General features: G+C 58.8%; 1 protein-coding gene across 3 annotated transcripts; it reads right to left on the reverse strand.

Annotated features, from left to right (window-relative positions):
* Positions 1-1,009: 1,009 nt before the first annotated feature.
* LOC111730954 lies at positions 1,010-14,768 on the reverse strand. Of its 3 annotated transcripts, none has more exons than XM_023522381.1 (5): positions 14,121-14,768; positions 11,567-11,675; positions 10,775-11,104; positions 3,877-4,015; positions 1,010-2,918 (listed from the first exon to the last, which is right to left on the reverse strand). In XM_023522381.1, exons 1-5 carry the CDS (start codon positions 14,360-14,362, stop codon positions 2,509-2,511), a joined length of 1,230 nt encoding a protein of 409 aa, XP_023378149.1. In that variant the 5' UTR covers positions 14,363-14,768; the 3' UTR covers positions 1,010-2,508. The 3 variants fall into 3 exon arrangements, with proteins under 3 accessions (XP_023378149.1, XP_023378150.1, XP_023378148.1); XM_023522382.1 differs by lacking the exon at positions 14,121-14,768 and adding an exon at positions 8,954-9,107 and having other exon boundaries at positions 11,567-12,542; XM_023522380.1 differs by lacking the exon at positions 14,121-14,768 and having other exon boundaries at positions 11,567-12,542.
* Positions 14,769-15,487: the final 719 nt, after the last annotated feature.

The raw sequence follows: 15,487 nt of genomic DNA on the forward strand, positions 1-15,487 counted from the left end.
GGACACGGAGCCGGGAGGTTCTGGGTACCTCTGGGAGCTGGGATCAGTGCGAGCATCACGAGCATCAACAGGATAAGAGCTAAACAAAGCAGCAGCGGCCTGAGAGCTGCCAGTTCAACCCGCCTTCTCCACGGTGGTGAGAAAATGCAAGAAGGGCCAGCGGACCCTCCTGACTAACCCCAGCCCAGGCTGCCGGGGGTTTCTGTTCCCCATGTCATGGGGGTGCTGTGGGGTGGATGCAGGAGCGGAGCAGACTATCCCGGATGCTGGGGCCATTACCCGGCAGCTGTGTGACCTTGGTGGGCCTTTCAGCCCCTCTGAGCTCAGTTTCCTTATCTGTTCAATGTTTGAAGTGACGCCCCTACCTCCTAGGGTGCTTGTGCTCCCTGAGAGAGATGGTGGAGCTCAGGCTGGCCTCCAGCTTTGCTAAGAGGCACTGTCACCTCCCCACGGGGACGATGGTGTCTCAGGCTCGGCCCCTGACAACCTCGTCAGCGAAGCTTTCCTTCTGTCAGGTGGACCACCCCTCCTTTGGTCTTGCTGGAGCCAGAGACCCCCAGCTGCCTTTAATCTAGCGAAGGCTAAGGATGCATTGAGCTCAGCAAAGTGACGCCATAGCCCTTCCTGGGATGGTGAGAAGTAATCACTGAGTCTTTGTGGAATCCAAATAACATGCCTTTGGCTCATTTCTTCCCTTTTCCACTTGGGAAAATGAGAGGCCATTCAACCTGGCCCTTCCCAGCTGTGAATATCCTGCTCAGGAGTGCTAGTGCCAGGTCTAAACCTGTGACAAAAGGCACAAGTTATGTTCCTGTCCCAAGGGTCACGTTCCTTTGTCAATTCTTGCACAAAGCGCGACCTCTCGTAACACACATAAAGCTCTTAGCAGAGTCCCCTGGCCCAGTGTCCCCAGGAAGCACCAGGCTGTCCCCCTGTAGCAGGCGGTCCTACATGAAGCCCTCTCGCTTCAGCTCGGATGCAGACCCTGAGGTGGGGTGCAAGAGGTTCCTTTGGGAGCACAGTGAGGGAGCCAGGAGTGAGACCGGTGAGCGGGAAAGCCCTAAAGGCTGTGTTTAACCGGCAGGTTACTCTTGGGGGCGGCTGAGCCTCAGTCCTTGGGACTGTCCCCCGGAACTGAGGAGGCTGGCCCTCCCATGGCTCGGCGGAGAGGGCTGCCCCTGGGGGTGTGGAATTCATAGCTCTTCAGGGCTGCACTTCCTGCCGCCTTGCACAGGCACTGCACCTGGCCCACAGGTGTGCACGGAGAGGGGCCGGGGTGGGCAGGACCTCCAGGCACCTGGCCTGTCCTTCCTGGCCCCTGCCCACCTTTGTCCGGGACACAGGTGCCTCGTCCATACTGCATCCGATTTCTATTGCTGCTCTAACAAATGCCCACAAAACAACAGATGCTTCTGCCCTCCCAGTCTGGAGGCCGGAAGTCTGAAACCAAGGTGTCAGCAGGGCCTCACTCCCTTTTAAACTCTAGGGCAGGACCCCTCCTGCCTCGTCCAGCTCCTGGTGGCCCTGGGCCTTCCTTGGCTCGTGGCCACATCACTCTAGTCCTTGCCTCTGCAGTCACACAGCCTCTCCCCTCAGTGTGCCCGTGTCTCCCCTTTTTCTCATGATGCGCTAGCTATGGGTTTGGGGCACACGTGACTGCATCCCAAGATCCTTAACTAGTTACATCTGCAAAGACCCTATTTCCAAATCAGGTCACATGCCAGGGCTCCAGTGGACACGCATTTGGCAGAGGAGGAGGAAGCTGACCCTCCAGGCCTTGGAGCCAGCCTTCCCGGAAGGGCAGCCTCACTAACGTCAAGGGCGGAACAAAGCCCTCTCCTCCCCGGGAGGGGCTCTTTGGGGTGGCCTGCTCCCCACCCAACACACACACACACGAGGACACTGGCACTCACACACAGGGACACAGATGCACACTCGCACACCAGACAAATGCACAGCCCTGACAAGGCTTTAACTGGGGGCCTCACCAGCTCTAGAAACTTAGGGAGAATCTTCTGCAGAACAAAGAATCCTTTTGGGGGAGATTCCCCACCCCTTCCTTAGGGGAGGGGGCTTTGGCTTTGCACGCACAGCACTGGCTTCCGTCCTCATGTCCTGGGGATTCTCCCAGGATTGGTGCTGACCATATTTGTGCCCGTCTACCCAGCTGTCGTCATTCAGACGTGAAATCACATCATGTGTGCTGCTGGGAACCTTTCTTTCTTTCACTTGATGGGTCTCAGAGAACTGCCCACACCAGCTTATAATAGAACTGTGGCTGTTTTAAAAATATTTTTTTACACGAGGTCACACGCAAACATGGTAAGAATCTAAATAGCTGGAAGGTACGTACAGTGAAAAGGGTGTCTCCCACCCGCTCCTCTCCCCGCCACCAAATCCCCACTGTGACCACTTTCTGGGGTGTCCCTCCAAAGCTGTTTCGTGCACGCACACAGGTAGGCATGGACATGCCCCTGCACCTCTGCATACATACACACGTGCACGCGCTCACAGGCATGTTAACATGGATTCTCGCCAGGCTTTCCTGACTTGCCCCCCACCACACACACATTTTTTTCCTATCTCGATGAAAAAAATGACAGAAGCTTCTGCAGCCCCAATACGATTGGAACCCAGACTTCCGGGCTCCAGGTAACACCGGCTTCGCACGCCTTGCCAGTGCAACCTCGCACCCAGCAGCTCCCTTTCTTCATGGCCGAGGCGTTGAATGTTAGAACGATGAGGGGCAGGTAAGTCACGGGTAGGATCCTGTGTACACATGGGGTGAGGACCGGAGTCACTCTGAAGACTGACCAAGGCGCAAATGTGATAGTTCATTTTATGCATCAACTTGGCTGGGCCATTGTACCCGGATCTGTGGTCACACACCAGTCTAGATGCTGCTGCGAAGCTGTTTTCTAGATGAGATTAATATTGAAATCAGAAAAGAGACTTTGAGTAAAGCAGCTTATCCCCCATATGTTCGCGGGCCTCGTCCTATCAATTGAAGGCTGTAAGAGAAAATGCTGAGGTCCCCTGAGGAAGACGAACCTCTGCCCCAGATGTCCTTCCCACTCGAGGCTGCAGCATCAGCTCTGCCCTGCAGAACTAGACTCTCCAGCCACAAAATCTCCTGAGCCAGTTCCTTAAAGCCTCTCTCCTCTGACCTTTTGTGTGCACGCACGCACGCACGCACGCACAGAGACATGCACCACACGTGTGCATGCACACACAGATGTGTGCAGACATGCACACAGATTGCACACATGTACATGCATACACAGACATGTACCATACAGAATGCACTCGTGCATGCACATGCACAGACATGCACACACATGCACACAGAGACACAGATGTACGGAGACATGAACACACATATCCACACATACAGATATACACACACATGCATGTGCATGCAGAGACATGCGTGCACACAGGTATGCAGACACACATGTACACACAGAGGTGTGTGTACACGTATGCACACACACGTACCCTAGTGCTTCTGCTTTCCTGGGGAGCCCAGACTAGTAAATGGACTTGGAATCAACCCTTCCCCTCCTCTTGACAGTGGCCGTTCAGTGTCCCCAGTGGCGCCCTTGGCCTGGGCCTAGGCTGGAGGCGATGGCCTGGTGTCCCAGCCCACAGGGAGCCTTGTCGGGAGCAGAAACCAGGCAGTGCAGGGCCCTGGGAAGAGCCGTGGCTGGGAGTCACCACAAGGGCCCGAGTGTCCCGTGAGGGGTCCTTGCAAGCGCTCCGACACTCTACAGGCGGCCCTTCTGAGCGTAGCCAGCAAGATGGGCTACAGGAAGCTGGGGTGAGCTGCCCCCAAAAGTGCCCCAGTCAGCCTCTCCGCCCTTCCCCTGGCTTCACCTGCCTCCGCCTGCGGCCATCCCCACCGACCACCGTCTTCACTTTGGTCTTCTGGGCTTCTTGGCACTGCCAAGCTGGTGCTTACGAGGGTTGCTGGCGGGCAGTGGGCTGTGGCGCCGGCCTCGGCTGTCTGCAGACCCTAGGGGCGAGGGTGGACTTCAGTCTGTGGTCAAGCAAAGCCAGAGTCCCAGCAGACGGGCTGGCCAGCTGCCCGCATGGTGCGACTGCCCGATGCTGGCCAATGCTGCCCGCCAGACCCGGGCCACACCCACGTGGGGTCTCGCCCTCTTCCTTCCCCTTGCGTGCCATGGCCACCTCTGGGCCCTGTGGGACTCTGCCTCCCCAGCCTGGAACCATGCTCCCGAGTCCGCCTTGGCCCCTGGCACCCTAGAAGCGCACTTTCATGAACGGCTGGTGAATGGGAAAATTTAGTACCGCGTGCCTGGGAGCACTCTGGCCAGACGTTATTACAAATCGAAGCAAACAAGCAAATTTGGTTTTGGACGACAGAGCCGGGTGGTGTGGCTTTGGCCACATTCTGGACCTGTGCTGTCCAGTTAAGCAGCCACCAGCCATGTGTGGCTACTGAACGCAGACAAGGCGCGCCTAGCGAGTGGCCATGTCTGAGGCCGATGCGTGTGCTGCCCCTGCCCTGACTCATTCCCAGGGAGGTGGCATGGGCACTCGGGGGCGCGGGGGCCCAGGGCGGGGAGAGGCAGCACTGACCTCAGACGTCCTGGACGCCCCCGGGCAGGAGGGGAGCCCTGCTGGGGCCGGCGCTGCTCTGCCAGGCCGCGCTGGGGAAGCTGAGGCTGACCTCGGGCACGTGGGCCGAGCTCTCATCCAACAGTGAGGCCAGAGGGAGGAGAATGTGACAGCGGAGGGCCACCCAGTGAATCTCGGGAACAAGCCAGGTACGCAGAAGTCGACGCGGCAGATAGGGCACCTGCCACGTGCTGCGCGCTCACTGGTGACCTCGTCTGTACCCCACGGCCCGGCTAGGGGAACAGTTTCGACGTCAGCCCCTGGGCTCTTCTGGGCCTTTCCCTACCTCTGGCTTCTCCCTCCTCCGGCAACTATGCCCCTCCTGTCCCCCTGTCTTCCGTCCCTCCTAGCTCTTAGCTGGCCACTGCGTGGCATGAAAAGCGTGACGAATCCAACGATGTCATCAGAGGAGGACGCCGGGGAGGCGTGCTGGCGAGACAGGTGGGTCTCTCCCCCGGAGGGGCCTCTGCTCCTTGTTCACCCCGCAGAGAGGCCCCCTGAGTGCCCGAGCGAGAATCACACTGTCCCCACCTTCCGTCCTCTCTGCCTGGCTCGTTCTCACCCACCACTTGCCATGACCGACACGCTGCAGATGGATCCGTCCATCTCCCCCAGTGAAAAGTCAGCTGCACAGGAGGAAGTTCTCGTTTGTGGAATGCCGTCTCTCAGGGGCCCAGGAGTATGCGCGCACGCAGTAGGTGCTCAGTGAATTCTCTCCGAGCGACTATGAAATGTACTCAGCAAGTCCCACAGTCCCCAGCACTGGACCCTGGGCCTCAGTGACAGGGAGACCACTCATTCATTCATCCGTCCGTCCGTCCACCCATCCACTCGCTGTTACTTACTGAGCATCAACTCTGTGACAGGTGCTGCTTGGAGCCCTGGGCACACAGTGGGACTTGGTGACTGGGACTAACAGAGGTCCCTGTTCATGGTCCCTGTTCATGGACCAGAAGCGGGGAAGGGGAGGGAAACGATGACCGGGATGGGAGTGCAGGGACATGTGCTGTGGCCGGGGCTGACGGGGGCCCTCGCCGACAAGCGTTGGCAACTGAGTCCGCTCTGGAGGCCGGGAGGGGGGCAGCCAGCGTCTCCAGGCTTCCTCCGGAGAAGCTGGACCTTTGCCGTTTCTGCACTGTCTGACTTGCCACATTATTTCGAAAGGTCAGCCGGACTGGGGCTGGCTTGGGTCTGGTCTGGGGGCTGCCAGTGTCCAATCTATGCTTCAGATACGAATGTTCTATTCTGCTCCAGATGTGAATGTGGTGGCTACTACTTCCTGGGGGGCGCCCCTCACTTCATGGAAGTCAACCCCCTTTCAAAGGATTCTGGAATGGTCTCACCTCCCGAAAGGAGATAGGGGAGCGCGGGGGCGGGCACAAAGCCGCAGGAGCTTTTGTGGAGACTCAAGTCGGCAGGCCTGCGCTGCCACCCACAGGCCCAGGGACCCTGGGTAGGCCCCTGTCTCTCCACCCCTCGTCTCTCGTTCTGTGAGGTGGGCGCCTGTCTGACACGGCTGTCGTGGGTGATAAACGAGGCCGCACGTTGACTCCTGCACCCTGGCACACTGGCCTGCTCAGCAATGGCTGTGCCCCTCCTCTTGGAGGCCCCAGGGCAGCGCTCGAAACCACACATCCAGACAGGACACACGCCAGGGCATGCTGGTGGGCCCAGCAACACCACTGCGCGAAGCTGCGGGCCAGCAGCCAGGCTGAACTGCAGGACCAGGGCCCAAGCGGCCTTTGGGGCCAGCCTCTGCAGATGCCTCAGGGCGCGACCCTGGGGCTCCCTGGGGCGTCTGTTTGCAGCACAGACTTGCCTGGCCCCCAGCCAGAGAAGGGGGACACCTGGTCCAGCCCAGTTACCTGCAGGCCCTCACTGCACACCTGCCAAGTATAGCTGTGTTCTTTCTCCAAGCAGGGGCAGCCGGTACCGTGGGAGGGACACGTGGTGCCGGCCATGTGCATAATGACCCCGGAGACGCTGCTTCCACGCTCCCGAATTCAGCTTACGCTTTCGGACCAGGGGTCTCCTGGTCTTGAAGGACCGTCGACTCTACTATGCTGTGACCGATAACACAGGGACACACAGTCGTAGAGGTGGGAGCCTCTGCCCCTGTGGGGACCCTCTGCAGACACAGTTGAGGGAAGAGGGTCCAGCCTTTTCCCGGAGCCCACAAAGGAGGGAGGGCTCAGAGCCTCCCACGGGCCAGGGCTCACCCCGGTTCCAGTGAAGACATGTGACCCTCTCTGGCCAACTGCAGGGGCCACTCCCAATCCATTCCTTTCATCTTAAAAAGGCTGATTTTTCTTGTACGTGACTGGGCATTAGATATTACGGACTTGCTCTTAGTTTTTCTAGCTATGCCACGTAAGCTGTTAGAGCTCCTGAAACGTTTGTGGGGGAAATGACATGGCATTTTTTTTTTTTGGAACAGCTCCACAGAAGCAAAAAAACAAACAAAATGGGCAGAGGGCCGATGGTGTAGGAGGGGGCGAGTGGCTGCCAGCTACCCTGAGCCACTCACGCTCCCCCTCCGCTTCTGTGCGTGTTGGGAATTTCAAAACAGAACGTCGGGGAATGCCAACTCCTTTCTCCGTCATCTGCACAGACATATTCCAAGGGGCTTATCACTAGAGGAGCTTCCGTGGCTGGGGCTGTGAGGGTGGTCAAGGAGGCTTGAGCCTTCCGGTGACGCAGTGGCAAGTCACCTCCTGAGCCGAGCGGTGGCCCCCGCACACCACAGCTATTTCCTAGGCACCTCAGGGCTCCCTACCCAGGATCTGGAGCCCGGCACTGAGGCCACCTGCCTGCCAGCAGGGAGGAGAGGTGCTAAGAACAAACCCAGGCCCTGTCCCCTGAAGCCCCCACCTCTAACGCTCTACGCTCTGTGTGACTGCTCGTTCTGCGAGCATGCAAACAGAAAAAATAAAAACTTTTGAAGCAGCAAATCCCAAGAGAATAAAGAACTCTTTAAGTGTTTTTTAAAGTGTGTTAAGTTTTTAAAGTTTCAATGCAGACCTACGTTATTCCGAGCAACTACAGTAGCTGAATTGAGAAATCACAAATAAATCTGAATTTTGTCCTCAAGATCAAGATTTCTGAAAGCTGTTGAAATCTTGCTAAGAGTAAGGTTGCGCCAAGGTGCACGCCCACCAGCAGGACAGCGATGGCTGTGTACACTGCTCCCGCTGTCCTGGAATGCACTTGACCTTCGGCCCACTGAGAATACATCCTCTAATGAAACCAGACGTGAAAGTACATCGGAGGTGGGTAAGAGCTAGGGACCTGGAGCCGACCTACCCGGCTCTGCCACTTGCAGCTGCGTGACCTTGGGCAAGTTCCTTAACCTCTCTATGCCTCAGTTTACTCACCTGTGTAACGGGGACAAGAGTCATTTCTTACCTCATGGAACTATCGTGAGGACACATGGATCGACAGCCTAGCATACAGTAAGTGCTAAATAAATGTGAGCTATTATTACATAGCCAGCGATACAGGCTAACGATCTCTACTATCTATGGTGAGGACTAGCTTGCTTATCTGTTTTTCCCAGTCTATTGGACTGACACTTTTATAAATATAGCAAAAATACATCACTGGAAAGGCTAAACAAAAACTTTAAAACATACAGAATCCATGCCATTGATCAGAAGGTGTGGCACCGTCAAAGTGCCACAAGCCTTTCTAAACGCCTGGTCCCAACTTCTGTACCCCCACTGCAGGCAGGTTGCCGCTGGTGGCCACCCATGAGACCTACGCCTGACAGTCTCCTTTGACAACCATGATGAACTGTACACAACCCCAGTACCCTGCAACGGGCAGACACTCATGTCACTGGTCGTCCCTAGTGAGAAAGCCATCTTGCTGTGACTACATCGGGGGCGGGGGGGGGATGGTGCACAAGTGTTTCTTTTCTATAACGTTATCTGTTTCCCAAAGTTTTCACAATGAGCATATATTATTTTTGTAAGAACAACAGCCACAGGAGCCAGGATTCAAAGCTATGCTGAAAGAAGCCATAAGGGTCAAGGCCGCCGACCGTGTGTGCACAGCTGTGGTCATTGTTCTAAACTCTGCTGCAGTGTCAGGCAGGCCAGAAGCAAAACTGTAAATGTCCCTCTTCATGAAGCCAGGGGCTTTGGCCCACTCACTGCCCTACAAACCTGAAACTCACTCACCAAGGAGCAGACAACAGATGACAGCCCAAACTGTCACACTCTCCAAAGACTGACCATTGAGATGGGGCGGGGCAGAGTCCAGAGACCCAGGAAAACACCCAGCATGCAGTTTTCCTTTTCGATTCCCATACCTGCATGGAAAATGAGGCTGGGTTGTGTCTTGGAGGTGCCAGGGACAGCAGGAGAGCGCCTCCTTGCTGACGACTTTGACAGCTGACGGGGAGCAAGGGGTGTCTGGCTGTCATCCAGATGCCCCAGAGAGGGGGGCTGAAGTTTCTCAGTTGCCTGCAGGGAAAAATCACAGAGCAGGGCAGGGTGTAGGGAGCAGGTAGGGAAGGAATGAAATGTTCAGGTCATTTTGAGCTGAAGTCAAGCACTGCTTGAATGCCTACTGCATGCCAGACTGCTGTAGGCACACGGGGTATCACAGTGAACAAAACAGGCAGGATCAGTGGTAACATTCTCCCTGAACCCCGAAGATGAAGGAAGGAAGGAAGGAAGGAAGGAAGGAAGGAAGGAAGGAAGGAAGGAAGGAAGGAAGGGAGGGAAGGAAGGAAGGGTGCTCTCTGGGCTTTCTGTCTCCACCGATCTCCCAGGGTGCAGTTCTCATGCACACCCACTGTGACAGTTCATATTTAAATACACAGATTGAGGAGAGCACACTGCCCTCCCTACTGTCCCAGCGCAGCTCCGATGGGCCCTGCGACCCTGCTGGGAAGGGGCACCACCCCGGAGCCAGGCCCTGGCTGGCACCGCTCACATCCACCTCCTGAGCTGGCGGGGTGGGCCTCATCTAATCAGATGAAGGCCTGATTAGAACCCAAAGTGACCCTGCTGTGATTCCTGCCTGGGCTGCCTAGAACTGGGACATTGTGTTTTTCCTGTCTTTAGACTTGAACAGAAACATTGGCTCTCCCGGGTCTCCAGCTTGCCAACTACAGATCTGGGGTTTATCAGCCTCCAGAATCACGTGAGCCAATTCCTTATAATAAATTAATCTCTCTCTCCTCTCTCCCCTACCCTGCCCTACACTGACACACACACCCTATTGGTTCTGTTTCTCTGGAGAACCCCGACTACCGCACCACCTTCTGACCAGTGTCCTATCTTTAGCTCTGCTGTCGTCACTAGGGCACTTTCAGTTGAGTCGCGACCCCACGGTGCGACCAGCAGAGGCACGGCCTGGTCCTTAGCCGACAGCCAAGGGAGCAGCCTGCTCACTCCCCCTCAGTCTGGTTTGTGCAATCAGGCTCACAGGGAGAGGAAATCCCACAGAGTAAAGGCCACTCCACAGGGGCCCAGCCTGCGTGGAACCCGCTCCTGCCCAGGCAAACATAATCTCGACCACTGTGATCGATGCGACACTCTGCTGTGAGCTCTCTGATTTTTGATTAAATGTTGCTGAGACTTTTCCACAGGTCAACATTTTCCAATATCCCAAGAAAGTGACTCAGGATAAAAAATACTGAAGCATTATGTGTAACGGTCACAGAGCAAGGACAACCTACGTGGCCATTTCACGGGGAACAGAAAACCACAAAGTGGCCGTGAGCGGCGTCGTGTGTGGCTGGCTGTCCTCCGCAGATGCTCATGGGGGCCGGCGCGTGCCCGCCCGGTGCCAGTCACAGCGGGAGGCGAAGCAGCTCGCGGTGGTTAGCGCTGAACAACCCGCCTCTCACGCAAGTGTCGTTCGCCTGAGGTGTTCCCAAACCAAGCAACGCCCCTTTCTGACGCAAGTACGAGAAAACGTGCGAGACAGTGTCGAGAGACGCGCCAGACCAGAAACCGCACCCGCACCGCGACGCACCTGAGACAGACCAGCGAGGGGTGGGAAGCGGCCCGGGAGGGCCCTCCTCCGCCCCCTGGTGTCTAGGGCCCTCTGTCTGCCACGCCTTCCCTCTGCCACCTGCTGGACCCCTGGGACTGGACCGCCAGGACCAACGTCCACCCACCTGCTGCAGGCTCTGCGTGAGGGCGGGTGAGCGCCCCGTCTTGGCCTTCCTCTCCACGGAGCTCCCCCTGCTGCAGCTGGTGCAGGGCCACCCTCCGTCGGCTGGGCTCGGGCCCCTGCGCCCCTCGGGAGGGTGGTGGGGAGAGCGGTGGCTGCCCGCCTCACGGTCCTGTGCCTTGGAGCGCCGGGTGGCCGCAATGAGGGCAATGCTCTTGGTGCTCACGGCCATCTCCTTGAGGGCCTCTGCCGCCTGCCTCGGGCTGCCCAACTGCAGGCCAGCTGGGGAGCCCAGCTTGGAGACCAGGCCCTTCAGGCTCAGGGAGCTTGGCTCCTGCAGGAAACCAGCAGGCGGTCAGACATCCGGCTCCAGGTTGGGCCCCCAGGAGCAGACCAGGGACAGTGACTCAAGGCCGTAGCGTATCTGAAGGGAAAGGCTGCTTTGGGAGGGGGACAAGGGCCAGGGAAGGCGCGTGAAGCAGCCAGTCCCCAGCCTAGGATGTCCCGTGGGGCGGCGCCGTACTCAGGCCTCACTGAGGGGTCTGCATGCTTCTGCGCCAGCTCCAGCGTCATGGATGGGGGCTGCCCAGCACCTCAGCACGGGCAGGCCGTCGCCCACGGGCAGGGGTACCCTCGGCATCGTCACCCCGATGCTGATGGCCGTTGTGGTGGCTACCTAAGGAGAGTCCTCTTTCTAGAAGCTTCTGTCCCAGCACAGCTCCGATGGGCCCTGCGACCCTGTTGGGAAAGGGCACCACCCTGGAGCCAGGCCCTGGCTGGCACCGCTCACACCCACCTTCTGAGCTGGCGGCGTCAGCAGGATGCGGAGGGGTGGCGGCCGCAGGAGCAAATCCTCATTTCCTGGCTTTTTTGAGGGTGTGGCCTTCGATGACTTGTGACCCTCACTGTGGAGGAACATGGAGGCATCAGCAGAGCCACTGCAGGGCCTTTCGGTCTTCTGCTGTGGCCGGGGGATCCACAGCCAGAACCTCCAGCCACTGCGGCCGGCGTCAGGGCGAGGGGCCTTCGACACGCCGCCGTGTTGGAGGCCAAGTTGGGTGCACACACCCCTCCCTCGTGCAGCCACCTGTCTGGGCCCGTTCTGAACCTGGAGCCAGGTGTGCGTCGGCTCATGGAGGACAGGGCCCTGCTTGGACCACACCTGCATTCCGATGGGGGACACACCAAAGCAACACGCGGACGTGTGGCCGGCAGCACAGGCTGCGACACTCGCTGTGCAGGAAACAGGGCCGTGAGCAGATGGAGCCGGCCTTAAGCAGGGCGGTCGGGACAGATCGCGCTCTGGAGGTGTGACATCGGAAAGGCCATATCTTGTCTTTGTCCCCAGTCCTGGCCTTCCACCACCCTTGTGATATCCCGAGTGACAGGAATGTCTTTGCTATGCTGACGACTAGCGGTAGTGTCAGGGCCGGGCTGCTCCCGAGAAAGACCAACCAGGTGGTTAGAGGGCAGAACTTTGGGTCAGCCTGACCTCTCGGAGGGGACCCAAGGCCAGGCTGGAGACCAAGGCCAGTCACACGCCAGTGAAGTCGGCAATCGCACCTGCGTAATGACACCCCGACAAAATCTCTGGGTGCTGAGGCTCAGTGGAGCTTCCTGTTGGCAAAGTGCTCCTGGTGCCGACTGCCCACCCCCATGGGGAAAGGACAGAGAATCCGCCTCCCAGGCCCTTCCAGACCTGGTCCAACCCTGTGCTTTATAGTAAAAATGGAACCCCGAACACCACATTTTCGGTGAGCTGAGTCATCCGTGTGAACCCTCAAAGTCGTAGCCTCTGGACAGAGTGCGGATGGCCTGGGGGCTCCACTGGCAGCTGGCCCCTGGTGTGGCGGCAGCTTTGTGGACGACAGGCCCTAACTGCTGGGATCCGACGCCAGCTCTGGGTGTTAGAGGCAGAGCCGAAGGGCGGGACGCCCAGCCGGCCTTAGACCAGCTGGAGTGGAGACAGAGCAGGAGGGAACATCTAGGCTGAGGCGTGAAGAACGAGGTTGAAAAGGCCATGCCACACCCTGGGGGAAGAGCGTTCCAGGCAGGGCGGCAGCAGGTGGGAAGCCCCGGGCGGGGACCAGCCTGGCCCATGGAGGCGCAGCAAGGAGGTGGCGATGGGACAGAGCCACGTGAGTTTGCACCACGTGTGGAAGATGTTGGCTGTTGGAGGGGAAGGGGCTGCCGACCACTTCTTAGCTGTGACCGTCCACGGTCCCACTGATCTACTGTGAAGACAAGGTAATGCCTTTCTAACAGCCTCCATCCGGTGAGGCCACCAGTGACAGTGAGGACAGAGCATCGGGTGTCAGACCCAGGCTCCCCGATGAGCAGCCTGGGGCTCGTCCCCTCTGCTCGAGAGCAACGACCTGCAGCAGCGGTGGGGGCTGCTGGAGGCGCCAGGCCCCTGAGGTGCGTGAGCAAGCGCCGGCTGGCAAGGCCTCGGGTGCTGTCAGCGGGGCAGGGCCACGCAACGCCCGCAGGCGGAGGCTCCTGCCCTGAGCCCCGCGTGAACGAGAGGCAGGCACCGGCTTCCTTCCGCCACCCCTCGCCTTCGGGTTGTCGCTATGCATTGCTCTGTGTGCCACATCAGGCACTTGCAGCCCTACGGGGGAGGCACTGAATCGTGTCCCCCACCAAAGTTCATGTGTCGCAGCCCTAACCCCCAGGGTGACAGTGTCTGGAGACAGTCTCTAGGAGGTGAGTGCGGTTTAATGAGGTCGCGAGGGTGGGGCCCTAACCCGGTAGGACTGTGGCCTGTGAGAAGCGGAGGAAACTCTCTCTGCACCGTGCCAGCCGGGAGGAGAGGCCGCCCCAGAACTCACCCTGCCAGGGCCAGAGTCTGAAGGTCCAGCCCCCAGAACCGTGAGAAAATAAGTTTCTGTTGTCCAGGCCCCTGGTGCGTGGTGCTTTGTATAGCGGCCTGAGCCGATGCCGACGCTGACGCAAACGGGCAAAACGTGAGCTATTCAACCGAGGGCTAAGTGTGCGCGTGTTCGATTTACTTGTCTGAGCTTCAGCATGTTGGAAATACCAAAAGTAAACGAAAAGTACAACAGAGGAGCGATGGGGAGAGGGCGCCGAGGCGGGAGTCAAGCTGACAGGGAACAGGAGACACGCGCAGCGTGAAAATGCTCCCCCTCCACCGAACCCCCCAGCCCGGCTCCACGCAGGAAGCTCCTCCGCGGACGTGCTTATCCTTCCCAGAACATCCCTGCAAGGAAGGGGACACCGGACGTCCCTCACGAGCGGAGACGCAGGCGCTGAGGCCAGCCTCCAGCTCCCACAGCCTCACCCAGAACATGGCCTAGCGGTGTGTGGCCAGGACAGGGCGAGCCCCCTACCTGTCTGGCTCCAGCAGCATCGGCGGCAACTGGAAGTGGGCGCCCCACGGGAGGCCCTTCCTGTCGTCTGGCTGGTCTCGGCTGGGCTCCTCAGGTGGTGGACATATGTTCACAACACAGCCGTCCTGGGACCAGACAGAGATGCTGACGGGGGCTGCATGGACCGTGGACACAGGCAAGCTGTGTCCACAGTGTAGGTCCCTGGGGGACCACCAGCGAGTCCCTTTCCTCCTGGCCACCATGCGAACAAAGCTGCCCAGTGGGGAGGCTGCGCCTTCATCTCAGACAGAAAGGGGCTCTGCGCAAGGTGAGTGCCGGGGGCCGCAGGGCGGGCCTCGGCCCCTGAGCAAAGCGGGCACAGGGGAGCCGCCTGCTGTCAGAGCACCCTCACGGGCTGGCAGGTCCTCACAGAGTCAAACAGTCACCACATGTCCCAGCAGGTCCCCTCAGGGGTCTATGCCAGAAAGAAGTGACAGCAGCAGCTCAAACAGGTACGTGCACCCCACGCTCACAGCTGCATTGGTCACAGTAGCCAAGGGGAGGAAGTCAGCCCGGTGTCCACTGACAGATGGATGATACGCAAAATATGTCACTCAGCCTCAGGAAGGGGACTCTGACACCTGCCACAGCACGGGCGGGCCTGGAGGACTGTGCTGAGTGAACTAAGACAGTCACGAAAGGGCACACACTGTGATCCCACTTGCCCGAGGTCCCTAGAGGAGCCAGAGTCACAGAGACAGGAAGTGGAGGGAGGGCGCTCTGGGCTGGGTGAGGACGCGGGGTCAGTGTTCCATGGGGACAGAGCCCCAGTTTGCATGACAGCTTTTCTGAGTTCTGTGGGTCCTTCTGGCGAATTAACCTGCGGGTGTCTCAGGGACCCCGACACAAACTTTAGAAAAGGGGTCTTTTCAGGGCAGACACGCGTGGGAAAGAACCGAGGAGGAACGCCCAGCAGCGACGCCACGAGCAGGGGAGCCGCGGGCGAGGAGGCGAAGTCCCGGCGGTGGCAGAGGCCGCCCTCTGTCTGGACCACGCGGCCCGGCCTCCAGAGCACAGACAACGTCAGCACCCGGGGCCTCGTTACAGCGACCAGGTGCACGTGGACCTGGCCCCTCAGAACACACCCTGGACACAGCCCCGCCCCTCTGGCTGACACCTCGAGGATTCTCCTTTCTTCTCCCAAGAAGGCTGGGGACACCAGGCCCCGTTGTGACGACAGCCTCTGTCTACATAATGGACACAGAGGCCTCCGTCCCGGCCTCCTTCCCTAGGGAGTCCCCAGAATGAGCCTCCGACGCCATCGGCACAGGAGCCTGGAGCCACCCGTGGAGAACCAACGAGACAAAGACAAGAGACTTAAAACTGCA

This window comes from Pteropus vampyrus, unplaced genomic scaffold (assembly GCF_000151845.1).
Source record: "Pteropus vampyrus isolate Shadow unplaced genomic scaffold, Pvam_2.0 Scaffold343, whole genome shotgun sequence".
Lineage (NCBI taxonomy): Eukaryota > Metazoa > Chordata > Mammalia > Chiroptera > Pteropodidae > Pteropus > Pteropus vampyrus.

What these genes read in the sequence shown, in the direction of transcription:
- LOC111730954 (XM_023522380.1), bottom strand. Translation starts at nt 11,938, where the DNA reads ATGCAGGTGTGGTCCAAGCAGGGCCCTGTCCTCCATGAGCCGACGCAC. An exon ending in TGACGCCGCCAGCTCAGAAG is followed by an intron (nt 11,105 to 11,566) that starts GTGGGTGTGAGC and finishes GGTTTCCTGCAG; the next exon opens with GAGCCAAGCTCCCTGAGCCT. An exon ending in TCACGCAGAGCCTGCAGCAG is followed by an intron (nt 4,016 to 10,774) that starts GTGGGTGGACGT and finishes CCTCGCCCCTAG; the next exon opens with GGTCTGCAGACAGCCGAGGC.